The following is a 16332-nucleotide window of genomic DNA, read 5'->3' as shown; positions in this document are numbered from 1 at the left end:
TCAGGTTTAATATCGATCTGTTACACAATTAGGTCTGTGTTTTTATTTGATTGTAATTCTCTCTGTAAAGCACTTTTTAACATTTGTTGTTTTTGCTGATTTGACTTGACAATACATGATTAAAAAAAAACATCTTCTGGAGTCAGACAGCATTGGCCAGTATCAGACACACTCACATGCACACAGATCCCCGCAGAGCCCTACATGCACACACTCATTAACACAAATACAAAATCACACAATAAGCTGCCCCCTTTCCCCCCCTGCTGCCTCTCCTTTGACTTTCTTCAGTGGATTCATTTTAAATTCCCCGCCGTGCACTTCCCTCTCCCTCTTTGACGTCTTCTTGTGCAATTACCATACACCTGTGTCCACTTTCTGCCTGACAGCCCTGTCTCTCCATATAAGCCTAAACATCATGCAGTACTGTAACTTGGCGCACATTAAAAGCTCACAGCTCCCTTTCATCTACCAGACCAGTTCAAGCAACCATTTGGCAGAAAGAAAACCCCTCCCCCGCTGCCATTTTATGCTACTGGCATTAGCACTCACCTGTTCCCATTTGCATCATGAGATTGTCAGCCACATTGACTAGTCAGTAAAAAAAGGTGTTAATGTGTCCACTTTGAAAGCCAGGTTTCTCTCTTACAGAGAAGGGAAATAGCAGGGAAGCCAGACAGTTTGACACCACATACTGTATGTCACATTTAATTGGAGCATGTTTTATCTCTGTGCACTGGTTTGTAGGTTTCAGGGTGAATTATTAGCATTCAGTAATGGCACAGTGCATGTTTCTAATTACACGCAACCAGAATATACTCCAAATTGCAGTTTGTGTTTTGATTTTTGTTAGTTGCGACTGCTTTTCTGCTCTGAGAATTGACTTGTAGTGTGTAGCAGATGGATGAAATAATGGGCAGGTCTGTAATAACAATAATTAGCCCCCTTCCACAGGGCGTCTCAGCCAGAGCTTAAGAAGGAGGACAAGTAATTGATGGCCTGGGATCAGCCTTCTCCTCTATTGTCATCCTGTTTACCATGCCTAATTATGGCTCACAGAGGAAGATGGTGGTATTATCATTAACCAATGTATAATCAGAAATAATTCTTTTGATTGGCTCCTCATGAAACATCCCATCCAAATCTACCTCCACGCTGCGTCTCTCACAAAAACAGATTTTTGAAATATTAGTTTTGAAAAAGTACAGTTGACTTTTGGTGTTCCTCAGGGTCATTGCCACGTAAGTGTGGTGATGGCCGAGCACCATACTCTTTAGCTGTCGTCTCAAAATAATCCCAGTCTCATTGCTGACAAGTTGATTTCCTCTTTCTGCTGTAGACACCACAGCAATGTCTACTTACAATACCTATCTATTATGTTGAGTTGTGGGCAATCAGATTTCAAAGAATCTTGAATCTCCAGTGGGCGGTGCGTTTTACAGTTTTGAAAAACAGACTAAAGAATAGAAAGTGAGTTATAAAAGCAAGTAATTACAGCTGCAGGCAAAGTCATCAACAAGTCTTTTAACCTCCCACAGATGCGTTGTGTGATTTTGTGCTAAGGGGCAGTAACAATTTCACTTATTGTCTGTTTAAAATTGTGCATTTTACAGGATTTAAAGCAACTGTAGTGTATCCCTGGCATGGTGCACCTTTAATCATGAGCCAGACTCAAAATTGTGTCGGACACAAAGGCTAAGTGTCTAGAAGTGACTCAGAATGACGACATGCAGGTTTATAGAGGTAGTGGCAATAAAGGTTCCATAACCAGGTAATGGCCCACAGTGGGAGAGGTTATCAAAGCACACAGGCGCCGGTGTCAATGGTAATGAAGCCGCACTGCCCCGATCTGGTGCTCCAGTTCCAGTCTTTTGGCTGGAGGGTTTATTTGTTTTGTTTGTCTGGATCGTCGGACTGAGAGGTTTTCTCGCAGTCAGTAAAACAACGGGCCAGATGGATCATTAAGATGATGAACGGGCCGAGAAGGAAGCAATTTCAAGTGCCTTATTTCTTTGCTTTCTTTTGCTTCAATATATACAAATCCAGATAGACATCATGAGAAGCAGAAGATTTCAGATAATTAAGATTTTCATTATCACAAAGATCTCAGATTTTGTGGAGGTAGTTGATGTGGGTCTGCGCCTCAGACAGTTCCACCGTAAACGCTTGTGTTTGTGTGGTTTGTGTGTCCTTTCACCGCTGAGTCAAGTATGTAAAACTAAACCGACAGTCACCCCTGGATTCACCCACCATGGCAAATCCAAAATGATGGGAGGAAAGCTAAGATGACAGCCAGGCTATATTTAACCCTGCTTGTATTGGTGTTCATTTGGCACAACTCTGCCAGCGGCCGCAGTGGCCACACTCGATTAACGTGGAAATATTTGAGGAAGAATGTTCCTCATGTTGTATGTCTGTGCACATAATGTATGTCTGAGTTGCAATAGTTGGCAATTATTCACAGCTTGAAACACAAACTGTAAGTAACCACTTTAAAATAAGACTGCTTTAGTAACTCTACTGAACTCTGCAGCTGATTTGGCTCAGAGCTCATCACTTACCCAAGAAACCTGCCTCTTGGGGGAAATGAATGGAACACTGATAGTGCATCGCCTCATAAAACCATGGCCAAGATCCAGGACTCAGATGAGTAACCCTCAGGATAGTGAAGTCTAGCCTCTATGCTGTACACATATGTGAGAAAGCGCTGTTGCATCAGGAGCGCTGCCATTCATCCATGAAATGGGACAGATTACATCCGTCTGGGATAAGACTGTAAAATTGGCCGGATATGAGGTACAGCGAGTCTCCCAAAACTCAATAATGCCAAACTCTCATCTACTGGCCAGAAAGATAAGGGGCGTCTGGATAGCAGTGATGTGTTTTTTTTCCAACCTGAGAAATGGTTATCTTGCATTATTCCATTCAGCTGTTGTATTGTGTTTGATCAGGCGCAGTTACCAATATAAGAGGATACATGACATGTACTGAACATGTAGCAGTATTTCAGTTCGCTAAACCCCTCCCTAGAACAGATTGTCCAGTTATGGTTATAGCAACCATAACTAGACACAGTAGGCTTGAAAGTTTGTGTAGTGGTGGGTTTTTTTTTGCATTTCCAAAACCAAAAACACAAAAGCAGAAGTGTAGGGAAATAATCTGTGTGTTTATCTATTCTGGCATAAATTGCAATTGTTGGCATGCTCGGCTAACAAGCTTACTACCTATAATAGTAATGTAGCATTACTTCCAAGGCCTTTAGTTGCCATATCATTAACAATGTCATTGACTAACTACATTATTTTGTGTGGTTACAGGTCACTCACTGTGTAGTATTCTTCCACCGTTGGCAGCTCTGTCCTGATCTTTATTGGATTTATGGAAATTTACACCCCAGCAACTAAGCCTAAGCCTTTTCTCTTGTAACATACAAAAGTAAGAGCATACTGTTTAAAAAATACAAACAAGTCTGTAAGCTAAGCAGCCAAACAGGGTTATAACAGCATGATCTTATCTCTCATAATACCTATACTACTTTAACACAATATCAAGCATGTAGCCATCAAGTACATAATTAAGATCCCTTTTACAGGACTCTCGTTTTATTTTGAGTCAGTCAGAGATGGAGTTTTAATTCAAGATTCAAGAGATTTGTCAGAAATACATGTTGCGTCAAAGAAATTATAAATAAAATACCAGATAAATAGTTAAAAGTGAAAGTAAGAAGTAACAAGTGGAGTGAAGATAAATGTAGATAAAGTGGCAACAGTGTATAAATGGCAGTAGTGAATTGTCCTTCAAGAGTTTATTTTTCATTGTTCATGGCTGTGATTGTGCTTGCCTAATTGCAGCACACAGTCCATTTCTGAGGTGGTGGGGGTCCTATATTATGCTCCTAGCTCTGCTTATCCTTAGGACGCTAACATTAGCTAGCTTGCTACAGCTGATGTTATCTGCCAGCGACAGTTGTCATTTCAGCCAAGAAAATTTGGTTGGCTAGAAATGCGAAGCCTGCTTTTGTCTGAAATCAATGGCACATCCTTCAAAAATTACTAAGAATTTAGAGTGGTAAATCTGCCACAGTTATCATTGTAAACTACATATGTGACGTGCATGAACAGAAGCTTGACAGGCAAATGTGACCAATATTCCTAATTTTTTTTTTTTTACTTAATTCAACAAGCACACGTCCCACAGATCCCTTTTCTACACCCTCTTTGCCCTTTGCCATTTCTCACTTTTTGTGCTTGGCTTTCTTTACACGTCTTTGAACTTGATGAGACAGAGGTCTGCTTACACAAGATTATTTTTAAATAAGCAGAAAAAGACCAGAGGAGCTTCTATGAGCAATGAAAGCCACCCCCAGCTGATCCGAAGAAAACCTGCAAAAATTTCACTCATGCAGATAATCCAAGGGGGATAAACGTGACAGTAATGGCAACTGAATTGCATGAGTTCATTGCAGAAACACTACAGACACACATTAAGATTTTAACTAAACCTGAAGCTTTGTGGTGCAAATTTTGAATCTGAGACACTGATTTTTGACAGATAAAATGAGTGTATGAAGGGCTCATTCTGCTGTTTCAACGTACTAGTTGAGGCTGGAGAAATTCCTCATTTAGATACTGTTGGATGTATTATGACAACACGCACATAACCCTCATTCACTGTTTTCCTCATCCCAGCACTCCAGCTCTTCTCAGCAGGACACCCACTCTATTAGGAGCCTACCTTTTCACCCATGTCTCTGTCATCTATTTATTCTCCCTGCTTTTCTCCCTTTTACTCTGTTTGTGTGATTTTCTCTCTATATTCATGTCAGCTGCCGTGGACGAACATCGCCAGTCTACAATCAGGTCCTTATCCCCCTAAATTGGATAAGAGATCAAGGGAGCTAAGCTTGTTCAGTATTTACTTTTGCCAGAAATCCTACCATGTTCCAGCTAAAAACAGAGCTATTATCGAGTGCAGCTCACACATAAAAGAAAACATTGTAAATACTTTGTGCATATTGGATCCAGAGATAAATCCACATTATCAGAGCAAGCAGTGTTTTAGCAACTAATTATAAGCTCTGATTTAAAGTCTTACTTCTTATTTATTCCAGTGCACAGCTCTGGGGTTCAGTAGTTAGGGGGGATATTGGTAACCTCAGAAGAGGAACTACCTCACTACCAGCATTTTGTGGTTATTTATTTTTGTCTTTCTCAAGCAGCATGTTGTCTTGAATGATAAATGACACAAAGTGGTTTAATTAACTTGTATAGTCGTCATGATTGACGATTGGTCTTCAAATGTGGAACCAGAATTTTCCACAATCCGGTTGACATTGTTCACACTGCAAACCATGGCCTGTGTTTATGTTCATTTATTTATATTCATTTATTTATAATGAGAGATGTATGCTGTTTTTAGGAGTTCCCTCACATTTATGTTGTATTAAGTGTTGATAAGCTTGAGATGTGATAAACACAAAGTGTAGAAAACCACTGATATAGTCTGTGAGGGGCCAAGTGGAAGCCACCATGGCTGACTTCAACCAAGCACACACCCAAAACATTCTCAAGTATACAAATATCCGTAATGAAACAATGATTGCCACCAAAAGATAGTTACATTTTGCTTAAAGCAGTGAAAACAACTACTGAGACCATCATTTAATGTGGTAAATAAATATTAATCCTGTGCTTCGACAGAGAAGGTGGAAGTTGTCTGTTCACCTCAATACACTCAATAGTTTTCCCTTTAGGCAGCATCTAGGGACCATTAGAGGAACTGCAGCCTAAGACACTTCCACATTCGGTATGTTTACAAGCACCCAAGAAACCATATTATTCAGAGAAAATCAGGTTACGTAGGAGTTTGGACAAAGTATTTACATGCACTGTAACCTTGTTACTCTAAATATGCCTTTACATGCTGTAGAATATTTTTTCATGCATATGTGCACGTTTATAAACCTGATTACCCGTATACATGGCCAAGAAATCAGCCATTCTTCTCTATTAATGCGTCATTTACAGAAACCTGTTTTCTCATATACATGAAGAAATTCTGCGTGAATTCGACTGTAACCTAGATCCAGGTATTATGAGTAACGGGAAGTATAAGACATTTGCAGTCCTTTTTTTCTGGCCCTAATCAACAGGTAAAGTTGACTCGCTGCCATCAGCACATTTAGTTTTGGGTTGTGACATATTACCTTAAGGCATGATTGTCAACTGACCTACATTGTACCAGAGTAGTGATGAATAGATGCTTATGATGTCCATTCCTCTTCTGTTACATGTAAATGATTGTAACACTGTACATTTCTCACTTTCTAAATTAACAAGGCCCAACCAACTGCAGCAAAAGATTGCATTGTATTGTATCATAAAGGAAACATTGTGATGAGTAGGAAGATTGCATGTTCTTTGAACCACAGTAATTATTGAATCCTCATTCAATCCTCCTTCTTTTGGATCCTTTTTGTATGCCTTTGAAAATTACAGTGGAACTTATTACATTCTTCGGCTGCCCATATTTTGGACTGATTAGGATCTTTGATTGTGCAAATTTACCAGCTTTATCTAGTCCCTTTAATGGCCCAATTAAAGCCAAAAAAACGTGGTTTCTTTGACAATTTGAAAAGGTGATTGCTGCGCACCCTCTCATCAGTTTTACCTCAGAGCTCAAACAATGACATTAACTCACCTCTTCTCCAATTTAGTTTTAATACCAATTTGGAGAATGTAAACAAATCAAGAGGGGTAGCGCTACGTCGTAAACGAAAGCTATGGGCGGTTTGCTGTTTTTCAACACACACTCCACCTGATGAGCCAGAGAGTGGATGAGGATGGATGAAGCAGACCACTTGGGTGCCACTTCAGAAGGCATTTGGACTGATGAAAACGAAGCTCTTGAGTTCGGAAGGTTAAATGATGTAAACACACAGGACTCACATGGCCATGCTTTATTTATAACCACTGCCCATTGCTTGTTTTGGAGGCATTTGTACATCAAATATGTTGGTACTGTGGGTTCAAATGTTTGTTTAAAGCTGCTATAATTATTTTTATATTTAACGGCCTGCAGCAGGCAGCAAAACCCTTTGATACACTGTACGCTACCTGCCCAGCACTAAATGGCAGACAGACAAAGTTAGCGACAAGCTAGTGAACATAGTTAAACATTTAGCACCTAAAGAGCCAGATATATCTCTCCGGAGTTGGTGGAGACCAAAAACAGAGCTAAAAGATAGTGAAAATTGTATTTGCGTGCATCAGGTGGACACAAACACGACTTCAAATCAATGTTAATTTTGCTGTGTGTCTGCTGGATGTGTAAATAGGCAACTGTTTGCTGACAAGTTCATATCAAAGTAATAATATGTCAGTGTATTGTACTTGCAGCTTGTTCCACTGTCCCCAAAGTGGCCAAAGAAATTCAGTTAATGAAGGACTAACTCTTATAATCTGTTAAAGGACGCAGGAAGATAAAAAAAGAGCGTCTTCAAATTTTTGTCAAAGAAGTGAAAATCTAAAAACATTAAATAATTGTTTTCCCTGCAGATCCATACGTGAAGATCCATCTGATGCAAAACGGCAAGAGGCTGAAGAAAAAGAAGACAACAATCAAGAAGAACACCCTCAACCCTTACTACAATGAGTCCTTCAGCTTTGAAGTCCCATTTGAACAAATCCAGGTACATTCTCATCCATTGACTGTATAACCTTTTCCCACTAAAATTAGCACATATATGTAGGTTTTTTAAACACAAAAAAACACTAAAAATAAGCGATAAACTCCTTTCCCATTGCCAGTAGACTGTTCTGTTCTTTCTGGTGTGTCACGTTTGACGTCACAAACGTGTGGGAAAATGTGTTAACTTTTTCCCCTCCAGCTTTCCGATACAATGCACATAACTGCAAACTCAGTTAGTAAACATTAGAAATCAGCATGGAGGCCAGTAAAATGTTCACATTGGTTACTTTTTTTGGTATCTGTTACTTATTCAGTCTCTCTTTCAAAGTCAGTGCCAACTAATTAGGAACGATGTCCGAACGCTGCTCGGGCGGAGAGGGAAAGAATTTGTGGCTGAGATGACGCGCGTCGTAGCATCGTGCCAGAAAAGGGGCAAAAATTACCCTGGTGTCATGTTTCTGTCACTGCCGATCAGAGCAGGAGCCAATAAATACCCGTACTACTGCAGATTCTAACCTTTCCCACTGACAACAAAATCCACGTTAGTGGGTGTTAGTGGGTTTTTTGTCCAGTGGAAAAGGGGCTTTTATAAAATATCCATTCTCAAAACTCTGACATTTCTAAAAGTGAATGTGCTATACTGTGGGGACAAATTGTACAAACATTTGGTTGCATAGAAACAACTGATAAGTGGAAGCTCATTTCCCAAATAATCAGTTAAGAGGCGTTTTATCATAGCAGTACAATCAAAGGCACTTGGTTTCGCAATTTGACAAGCCAATTGCTCGGTTGTTGTTATTCTCTGGACTTGTTATTGCCTGTATCATGTATCTCATTTGTTGCATGTCTTACAATTACCATGCACATCATGACTTAAGTGCATACAGCAACAACTGCTGTGTTTTCAAGACAAAGAGGAAGTAAAGATTTTTTTCCAGAGCAATATGAAGGATAAAGAATGCACAAACTGTGCCAGAAAGGAATAGCAATGGACAACATTTTTTCTTCAGGCAAGACAGTAATTGAGTCAAATTGATTAAGCCTGTCACAGCTCACAAATCACGGGTTTGGGTCCATGAGCCTCAGATTTAATTTAAACTGTGTTGATCCCAATCAACCCCATCCGAATCAAGCCCTTATTTAGTGCAGCCGATATGTTGGCTAAATTTACATTTCTTATCTAATCATTACTGTAAGAGCCAGGTTAATTATTAAATAATTATTAGTGCCACTGATTGAATCATAAACTTGTCATTGATTCGGTACATTGAAGACTTTCCTGAAAGACAGGAGAACATACTTGAATGACCTAATTTGACTGTGACCAATCAGTCAAAAATCAACTCCTTAAAAAAGGATGCAGTAAATGTTAAACTAATAGACTGACAGCTTCTGATTTTAAATAAAGACACTCAGAGCTGTGGTGATTTTTAATTACAGACTTACTCCTGTCTTAATATTACCTCTCTCTGATGTTGTAGGGAAAAAAAACTCCCCCATCTTGTTAACCTTTACAACAAATTATGCAGACTGCTTGTAGAAAGCTTCAAATTAACAGTGTTTATCTGCAGAGGCGGAGTATTAAATTTAAATTAAACGATTTGTGTAATTAATCTAAAGATTTGAATTGTCTCAGCAGAGATTGTGTGGGAATTAAAATCTGTGTTTTTAATTGGTCTTTTTACTTACACAAACATTGTTTGTTATTGACTGAGGCAGTTCCACTCCTTAGTACACAGACAATTAGCTTTGCAGCACTCAGTGACCCTATTTAGATTAATTTGTTTTAATTTATATCTATCTTACATACATACAAAGGACAATAGAATCAGCAAAACAACACTGACTGGTCAGTGATGATTGACAAAAGATCCTGCTAATTTCCAGTCAAAGAAAGCTGTGATTCAATTAGCAATTTGAAGGTGAACTCTCTCTTTAAAGACCAACTAACCCCAACCAGCCATCTGGGAACCTTATTCAGTATTTCATTACATGGCGTATTAGGCATGCTCTTTTACAACAGTGGCTCTGAGCTCATGCACAATGCCACGTGCATGAGCTCAGAGCCCAGCTCAGTGTGCCAGTGGATCGAAACTTAATCAGGGCTCTGTGTGCCCTAATTCATATTCTCTGCCAGAGATTGATGCCCAGGTCACTCCTCTCTGCAGTGTTCCTTTGAATAAACACATGCTGAGGCTGAGTCTTAGACTTCTGAGTAATCAACATTCTGCTGTGTTTGGCTCTGGAAATAACCGAGGCCTGGTCTGAAGTGTCAATTACCGTTAATCAACATTAATGTCTGAAGGAGTACCTCATTCTCTGCATTACTGTACTACTTAAAGTAATAACCAGGAACTGTTTCAGACAGCTTAATGTACAAATGCATACGTTTTTCTGCCCTACAGTAACTGATGTTTCAGTGCATACCTTGCTTAGTTTATCCGGGCTTTTAACCACTCAGGATATAGTAGTTCTCTTGATACTTTTCACACTTACAGTTTGTTTGGAATAAATAGAAAAGTGGGGTGTTTAGCAGGTGCAGCTCAACACCCACAGGAACACAAACTAAACTAACCTAAACTAAAAACATTAACAAACACTGATTGACAGGGGACTTCTGGGATATGCAGTGCAGAATCACACTAACTGTGAGCACATAGCACAAAAGAAATTGCGCAGATAATCGTTCAAATTGTGTTTAAGACCACAAAGACTCTGTGATTGTATGAAAGTGATATCTTTTTTTGCTGCAGTTCATCAGATCCTAAAAGTTGTGAAGGGGAACTTGAAAGTTATGTCGTGTTGGAAAATGCTCCTCTCCTGACTTTATTTATGTTTTTTAATGCTCTGATGCAGTGCAACTCCTGTCTGCTGGTAAAATCTAATAAAATATTAATAAACTTTTTTAAACAAAAGTTACTAAGTGCTTTACATCATAAAAAGAGAAATAAGAGACAGCCACATTAACGAGACACAATACAGAATAAAAACAAGACAGGCATCAGATCATGATCATTTGACCAATCGCACCAAAAGGTCCATTTAGTATCTATGTATCGCACAATCTTCCTGAGCAGACACTGACTTAACAACGTGGAGCATTATTGTTTGACTAAAGCAAACTTGGCTATTAAGAGATGAGCATTAAAGGTGCCCTGCCACACAAAACTGTTTTTAATTTGTATTTTTTGAAATATGTTAGGTCCATATGTGTTTGTGTTATGTGGTGAATGTGAAAATGAACTGCTACCTCCTCTGTCAGCTCTAGCCACTGAAAAGAAATAAGCGGAGAAATCTGGCCAATTACAAAAGCTGGTCAGTCTGACGTGGTGTTGCCTGAGCTCATTACTATTCATGAGCTCGCCCAGTTGCGCTCGGTAAAGGATGCTGATAGCCAGGTTCATCAGAGTCAAGCAGCTTAGCTCATTGAATATTAATGAGAACTGGCACAAATCGAGCTCAGTCTTCCTGCAGGCTTTCTATACCATGCTAGAATGGCTTGAAACAAGGTAACCAAGGCATTTTTTCCATAAAAAATGTTACAGAGTCCATGATAGAACTTCAGACATTACCACAAAGTAATGAAATATGTGTGGCAGGACACCTTTAGTGCTCATATTATGCTTTTTGGCTTTTTCCCTTTCTTTTATTGTGTTATATATCTTTTTTGTGCATGCTATAGGCTTGCAAAGTGAAAAAGCCCAAAGTCCACCCCAAAGGGACTTACCATCTCCAACAGAAAACACTGTTCACAAACTGCTCCAAACAGCTCTATTGTAGTCCAGCCTTTACTTCCGTGACAAACGTGCGTCACTTTGTAACACACGTTATAATGCTCGCCTAGCTGTTAGCGTGGCACGCCCTCATACTCTGCTTCTGACTGGCTAGTAGTCCTTACCTAGCTACTGCGCATGTGCGACTCCCAACAAAGATGGAACAGAAGTGAGATGTCTCTCTCTGTAGCTAAAACAGAGAGCTCAACACACAGGGAGAAAAGAGGAGCTGCAGCAATGTGCAGTACAACAAAAATATGGTGTTTTTTGAAAATAAACCATGTAAACCTATTCTGGTACAACCTTTAAATACAATTATGAACCTGAAAATGAGCATAATATGAGAACTTTAACCGTCTATATGCTGACAACACATTTACGTTCTCACCCACTCTTTTCTTTCTACAGAAAGTGCAAGTTGTTATAACTGTTCTGGACTATGACAAGATCGGCAAGAATGATGCCATCGGCAAGGTCTTTGTGGGCCTCAACAGCTCGGGCACGGAGCTGCGCCACTGGTCCGACATGCTGGCCAACCCCAGGAGACCCATCGCCCAGTGGCACGTGCTGAAGCCTGAGGAAGAGGTGGACGCTCAGCTCTCCACCAAGAAATAGGCAGGGCCCTTTCAGCACCTGCCTTGTAGTACTCTTTAGCCAGTATGTGTAAATACCTCAGTGATATATGGGTCCATCCATTTAAGCCCCCTCTTTACCCCGTCTCTCAAACTCTCCCAGCTTTACCGCCCCTAATATCACAAACAATCCTAATTCGTCCAACGTCTTGCAACATCCCACCTTCTGCTTTTTTTTCTATCAGGTTCCCTACTTTCTCTTTTGTTCCTCTCTGATTCAGCAGTTTTTGTTTTCCATCTCCGTGCCCTTAACCACCCCGACCAAATGCCCCCTTCTTTTAAGCAATATGATCTGTATAGATAGCGCATGACTGAAAGAATTTATTGTACCACAGTTGTATATATAAGTATGCAGACAAAAATGATTTCTAGTTTATGTGTTTGTATGTTGTTACCCGTTTCCTAATCTGTGTATATCTTGATGTTTTTAATAAGATGTTCTATTTTAAATTATGTAAATGCAGATATAGAGGAAAGCCAATATTATATATCCCAGGATTTAAAATTACCTTATTACCTTATTGCATTCCAGAAAAAAAAAGATTTCCAACCTGCAAGACACTAGTGGAAATATATTCACATTGTAAAGAACGATGTCTGGCTTTAAGTTTGGCAAAGGATCATCAAAAAGACAGATGAATATATACACATAAAACTCCAAAATATAAGGCCATTAACTACTATGGTTCTGAGGGAAAGAATATGCTGCTGGAAATTATACAAGCACATGATTTCTTACGACTTTTTGTACTTATTTCTCAATCAGAGGACCTGTATGTTTAGCTTGATGCACACTGTTACAATAAAATGGTTAATGCAAACCAGTTAGCATTTATTTTCTCCATATTTGGCAGTTTAGGTGAAATAGGTCCTCATTTTAAAGGCCATCGTTCACTTGAACTGGCTCGTTTTCTTTTCCAAAAATGGAAAATATTGCCTCCAAAAAAGACTTATTTCTCAACCCTTACAAAATAGACCCCATGTGAAAAAAGCACCAAGCTGTAGCCATTGTGTCCTTAAGCACGTTTAACAATATTTTGTTAACTGTTTACTTTAAACAGCCTCTGCGATGTTGGAAGTATATCGCATTTAGGCCGGGGTCCGATCTTTGAGAGGGAGTTAAAAAAAGAAATAAAAAAAAAAAAGAGTCGTGACTCTGGTTTTAAGAGGACTATTTTTTAGAGCAATTCAACGTCTTGACTATTTTTCGTAAACTGCATGATTTTTTTTACAATCTTTACTAAAGGCTGGGACGTGGGGAGATCTACTGACACCAGGGGCTTTCTCTTCTGATATGATCCCCTTGCCTTCAATCAGAGGAGAGAAAAGAAAAATCAAGAGTAATGTCTAAACATTGGGTCAATGTATATGATTATATTGATGGAGGTGAAGCGAGTTTCTAAACACTGCCATTTTCAGAGGTGACTTATGTAAAGACTGTCTCTTCATGCACACTCCCAATTGCTAGTGGTTGTAGCTTTGGTTTATTGGGAACAATGTCTTTGGCTGCAATGGTGCCCTGAATCGCAGTCTTTGCTTTGCGTTGCGTTGCCTTCTCACAGTGACAATAGAGTTAGCCATGTTTTACTGCCAGTTTTAACTTTTATGTGGCTGCTTTTTTGCACTGGATGTCTTTAAACTAGCGTGTTGACTTATTTGAAACAATTTTGGACAATTGTTGGGCTGGCTTTATTTCAGGACACCTGCAGGGGCAGCCAGAAATTTGCCCACTCGATCGGCTTGACTAAAAAAACGAAAGAAAGCAATGATGACAAATCACGTTTCAGCCAGTTACGTCAGTTTTGTTTTCTTGTAGGTACAGGACTACACCAAGAGAATGGGAAATAACCGTAAAGTTAATGGTCTGCGTAGGCTATTAGTCCATCACGTCCTTTACTACGGGTCCAATTAGCAAAGGAATAAGTTTGAATCCATGAAAACCATGAAGTCTCTTATCTTGAAGGAACCTCTTGCATATACTCGATGCTAGCTTCAGGAGGACTTTCTAAATGTTTTCAATGTTATTGTGTAGTTGATAGCACTATTATGAAAAAGCTACTTGTCATTCCATAGGAGTCTCTGAGGACTACTTTGTGTATCACTGTGACTGCCGTGTGTGCTTAGAGATGTAGACTTATCAGTAGGTAGCGAAACCAGTTTGTTCTGTAGTGATGTCGTAGCGTTTAATGCCATTTTCCCTTCTACATGCAGAGAAAGAGAGAGTGCGCGTGGCGTCGCCCGACTGCACGTGGCAAAAAGAAAGACGTTTTATCTGAGCGCGAGCGGGTCACTTCACACAGCATTTTGTTGAGCACTGTGCAATACTTGTATGTTCATCCCATAGTGTTAACGTGGGTGGCATTGCCCGAGAGAAAAAAATTTAAAAATAAATAGATTCTAATGAGGATGATTCCAGTCCAGAGAGATGTTTCTCCTTTCCAGTGAAATGGTTAGGACACAGCACACTTGGATTCAGCTTACAGGTTGGAGCTTGACACCTGTCGACCTATGTTTAGGGTTCCCTCCCTTTTCGCAGGTTTGTTTTCTCTTCTTGCACGCAGCATCAGAAGTTTCAGGGAGCATTAGTTAAATACCAAACATGATTCTACATTTAATATCCCCTTAAAATGCCGTGTATATATTTACATAACCGTGTCAAAAATGTATATCTAAAATAAATACAAAGTGACATGAATAGGATTATTCAGCCGCAGATATAATTTTATCCATCTATCATTAATATGCTATATCTCATTGTCATTATTTCCTTTCCATTTATGGATTTATTTTTTATTTGGTAACTGCCCTATTCAAAAAAAACTTTTATATTTGAGATGAAAACTCTGAATGTACAGTATGGACTGTGTTGGTGTAGATTACTTTAGTTGTGAGATTAGATGTACTTTGCACTTTTTGTTGTTAAGAAATCTGTCCCTTTTTTATTTTTTTTTCTACTGTTAGGAATTTATTTCATAACCCTTTGGGGTAAAATCTCCCCTGTCTGATTGCATTCATTGCATCATTGAATATACATTAATATAGCTGCAATCCCAATCCTTCTTCAACCAAGGGATTATTTTATGTGACATGTTTTACATATGTAGATTAATGAATTTAGGTACAGCTTCAGATTTAAATGAAAAAATGGATGAAAGTACATTGTAAAAACGGCCTCAGCAATTCGATAGTAATGCAAAAAGGTTGTACTAACGGAATTATCAAATCAAAGCTGAAAGAAAATCTGAATTATGACAGAAATAAACATGTAGGCTATAAATCAGGAAATTCAGTAACAGGCATCATTGCGGAACCCATCGGATTGCGAGGTGTGTGGGGAAAAACCACAAAGCCATTACCTGCACCGCAATGCAATGCTCCTCATATTGCAATTTGCTACCAAAGTAGGCCTATGCATACATCATCAAACCCTAAATATTTCTCTTGTAAAAAGAAAACACCTTATCAAGATCTCTGTGTGACAAGGAACTCAAGATTCTCTCCAGTGGCACTGACAAAAAGCCACACTGACCTTTCAAAAACAAAGCTGTGTAAAGTATTAGAATCTGATGCTGTAGAAAGATCCTAGTTGCCTTTGTGTATATCAACAGCCTGCTTGAGTATTTTGTGTGTGGAATTTTTCTCTGTAATCTTGTAGAACTGTTTGGGGTGTTTTTTCCTGCCATATTGCTCGCGGTGACAGCGAGCCGCTATTTGCTGTGTATACCTTCATTTTTGACGAGGTGTTTTACAGTTTTGTTTCACTTTGTGTAGTGATTCACTCTGTGCAGTTTTCTGACTGTTGTTATATAACTTCATATACACAAATGATCAATAAAAATGTTTTATTTCCTGTTGATACGGAAGCTTATCATGTCATATTTTCAGTTATGTGTCATCAAAGCATTCATTTAAGATGCTGTGACTGCCTGTAATCGTAGCTTTAATAACAAAATCAACCTTTATTACTTTCAGTACTGTTAGTATTGATTGGCAGAAGAAGTATGACTCACTGCTCCTGCATGAAACTCCCGTCACATCAAAAATAAGTTTATGCATGACAAATTCAATTTTTTAATGATGTTTGCTTCTAAACACTTTGATTTGGCTTTGAATCATCCAAACTAGCCTGTTAACAAGGTACTACTGCCATCTAAAGGACATAGTGGAGCATACCACAGTGAATGAGCGACTACATAGAATAAAAAACAATTTTTTTGACTTAAATTATGTTTTCCATT

The 16332-nt window shown here is 39.0% G+C and overlaps 1 protein-coding gene across 6 annotated transcripts in view; it reads left to right on the top strand.

Annotated features, from left to right (window-relative positions):
- The window catches only part of syt1a (synaptotagmin Ia), a 209533-nt gene extending 193583 nt beyond the window's left edge, over window positions 1–15950 (top strand). For 5 of the 6 annotated variants that reach the window (XM_031313289.2, XM_031313292.2, XM_035995861.1 and 2 more), the window contains 2 exons: window positions 7557–7690; window positions 11871–12077. In XM_031313289.2, the coding sequence (XP_031169149.1) occupies window positions 7557–7690; window positions 11871–12077 (341 nt within the window). Of the gene's footprint in view, window positions 1–7556; window positions 7691–11870 lie in introns of all 6 variants that reach the window. The other variant, XM_031313288.2, reaches the window with a different exon arrangement.
- Window positions 15951–16332: the final 382 nt, after the last annotated feature.

The sequence above is a fragment of the Sander lucioperca genome, chromosome 20, assembly GCF_008315115.2.
Source record: "Sander lucioperca isolate FBNREF2018 chromosome 20, SLUC_FBN_1.2, whole genome shotgun sequence".
NCBI classification, from domain to species: Eukaryota; Metazoa; Chordata; class Actinopteri; order Perciformes; family Percidae; genus Sander; species Sander lucioperca.
This window is presented reverse-complemented; position numbering and strand designations above follow the sequence as displayed.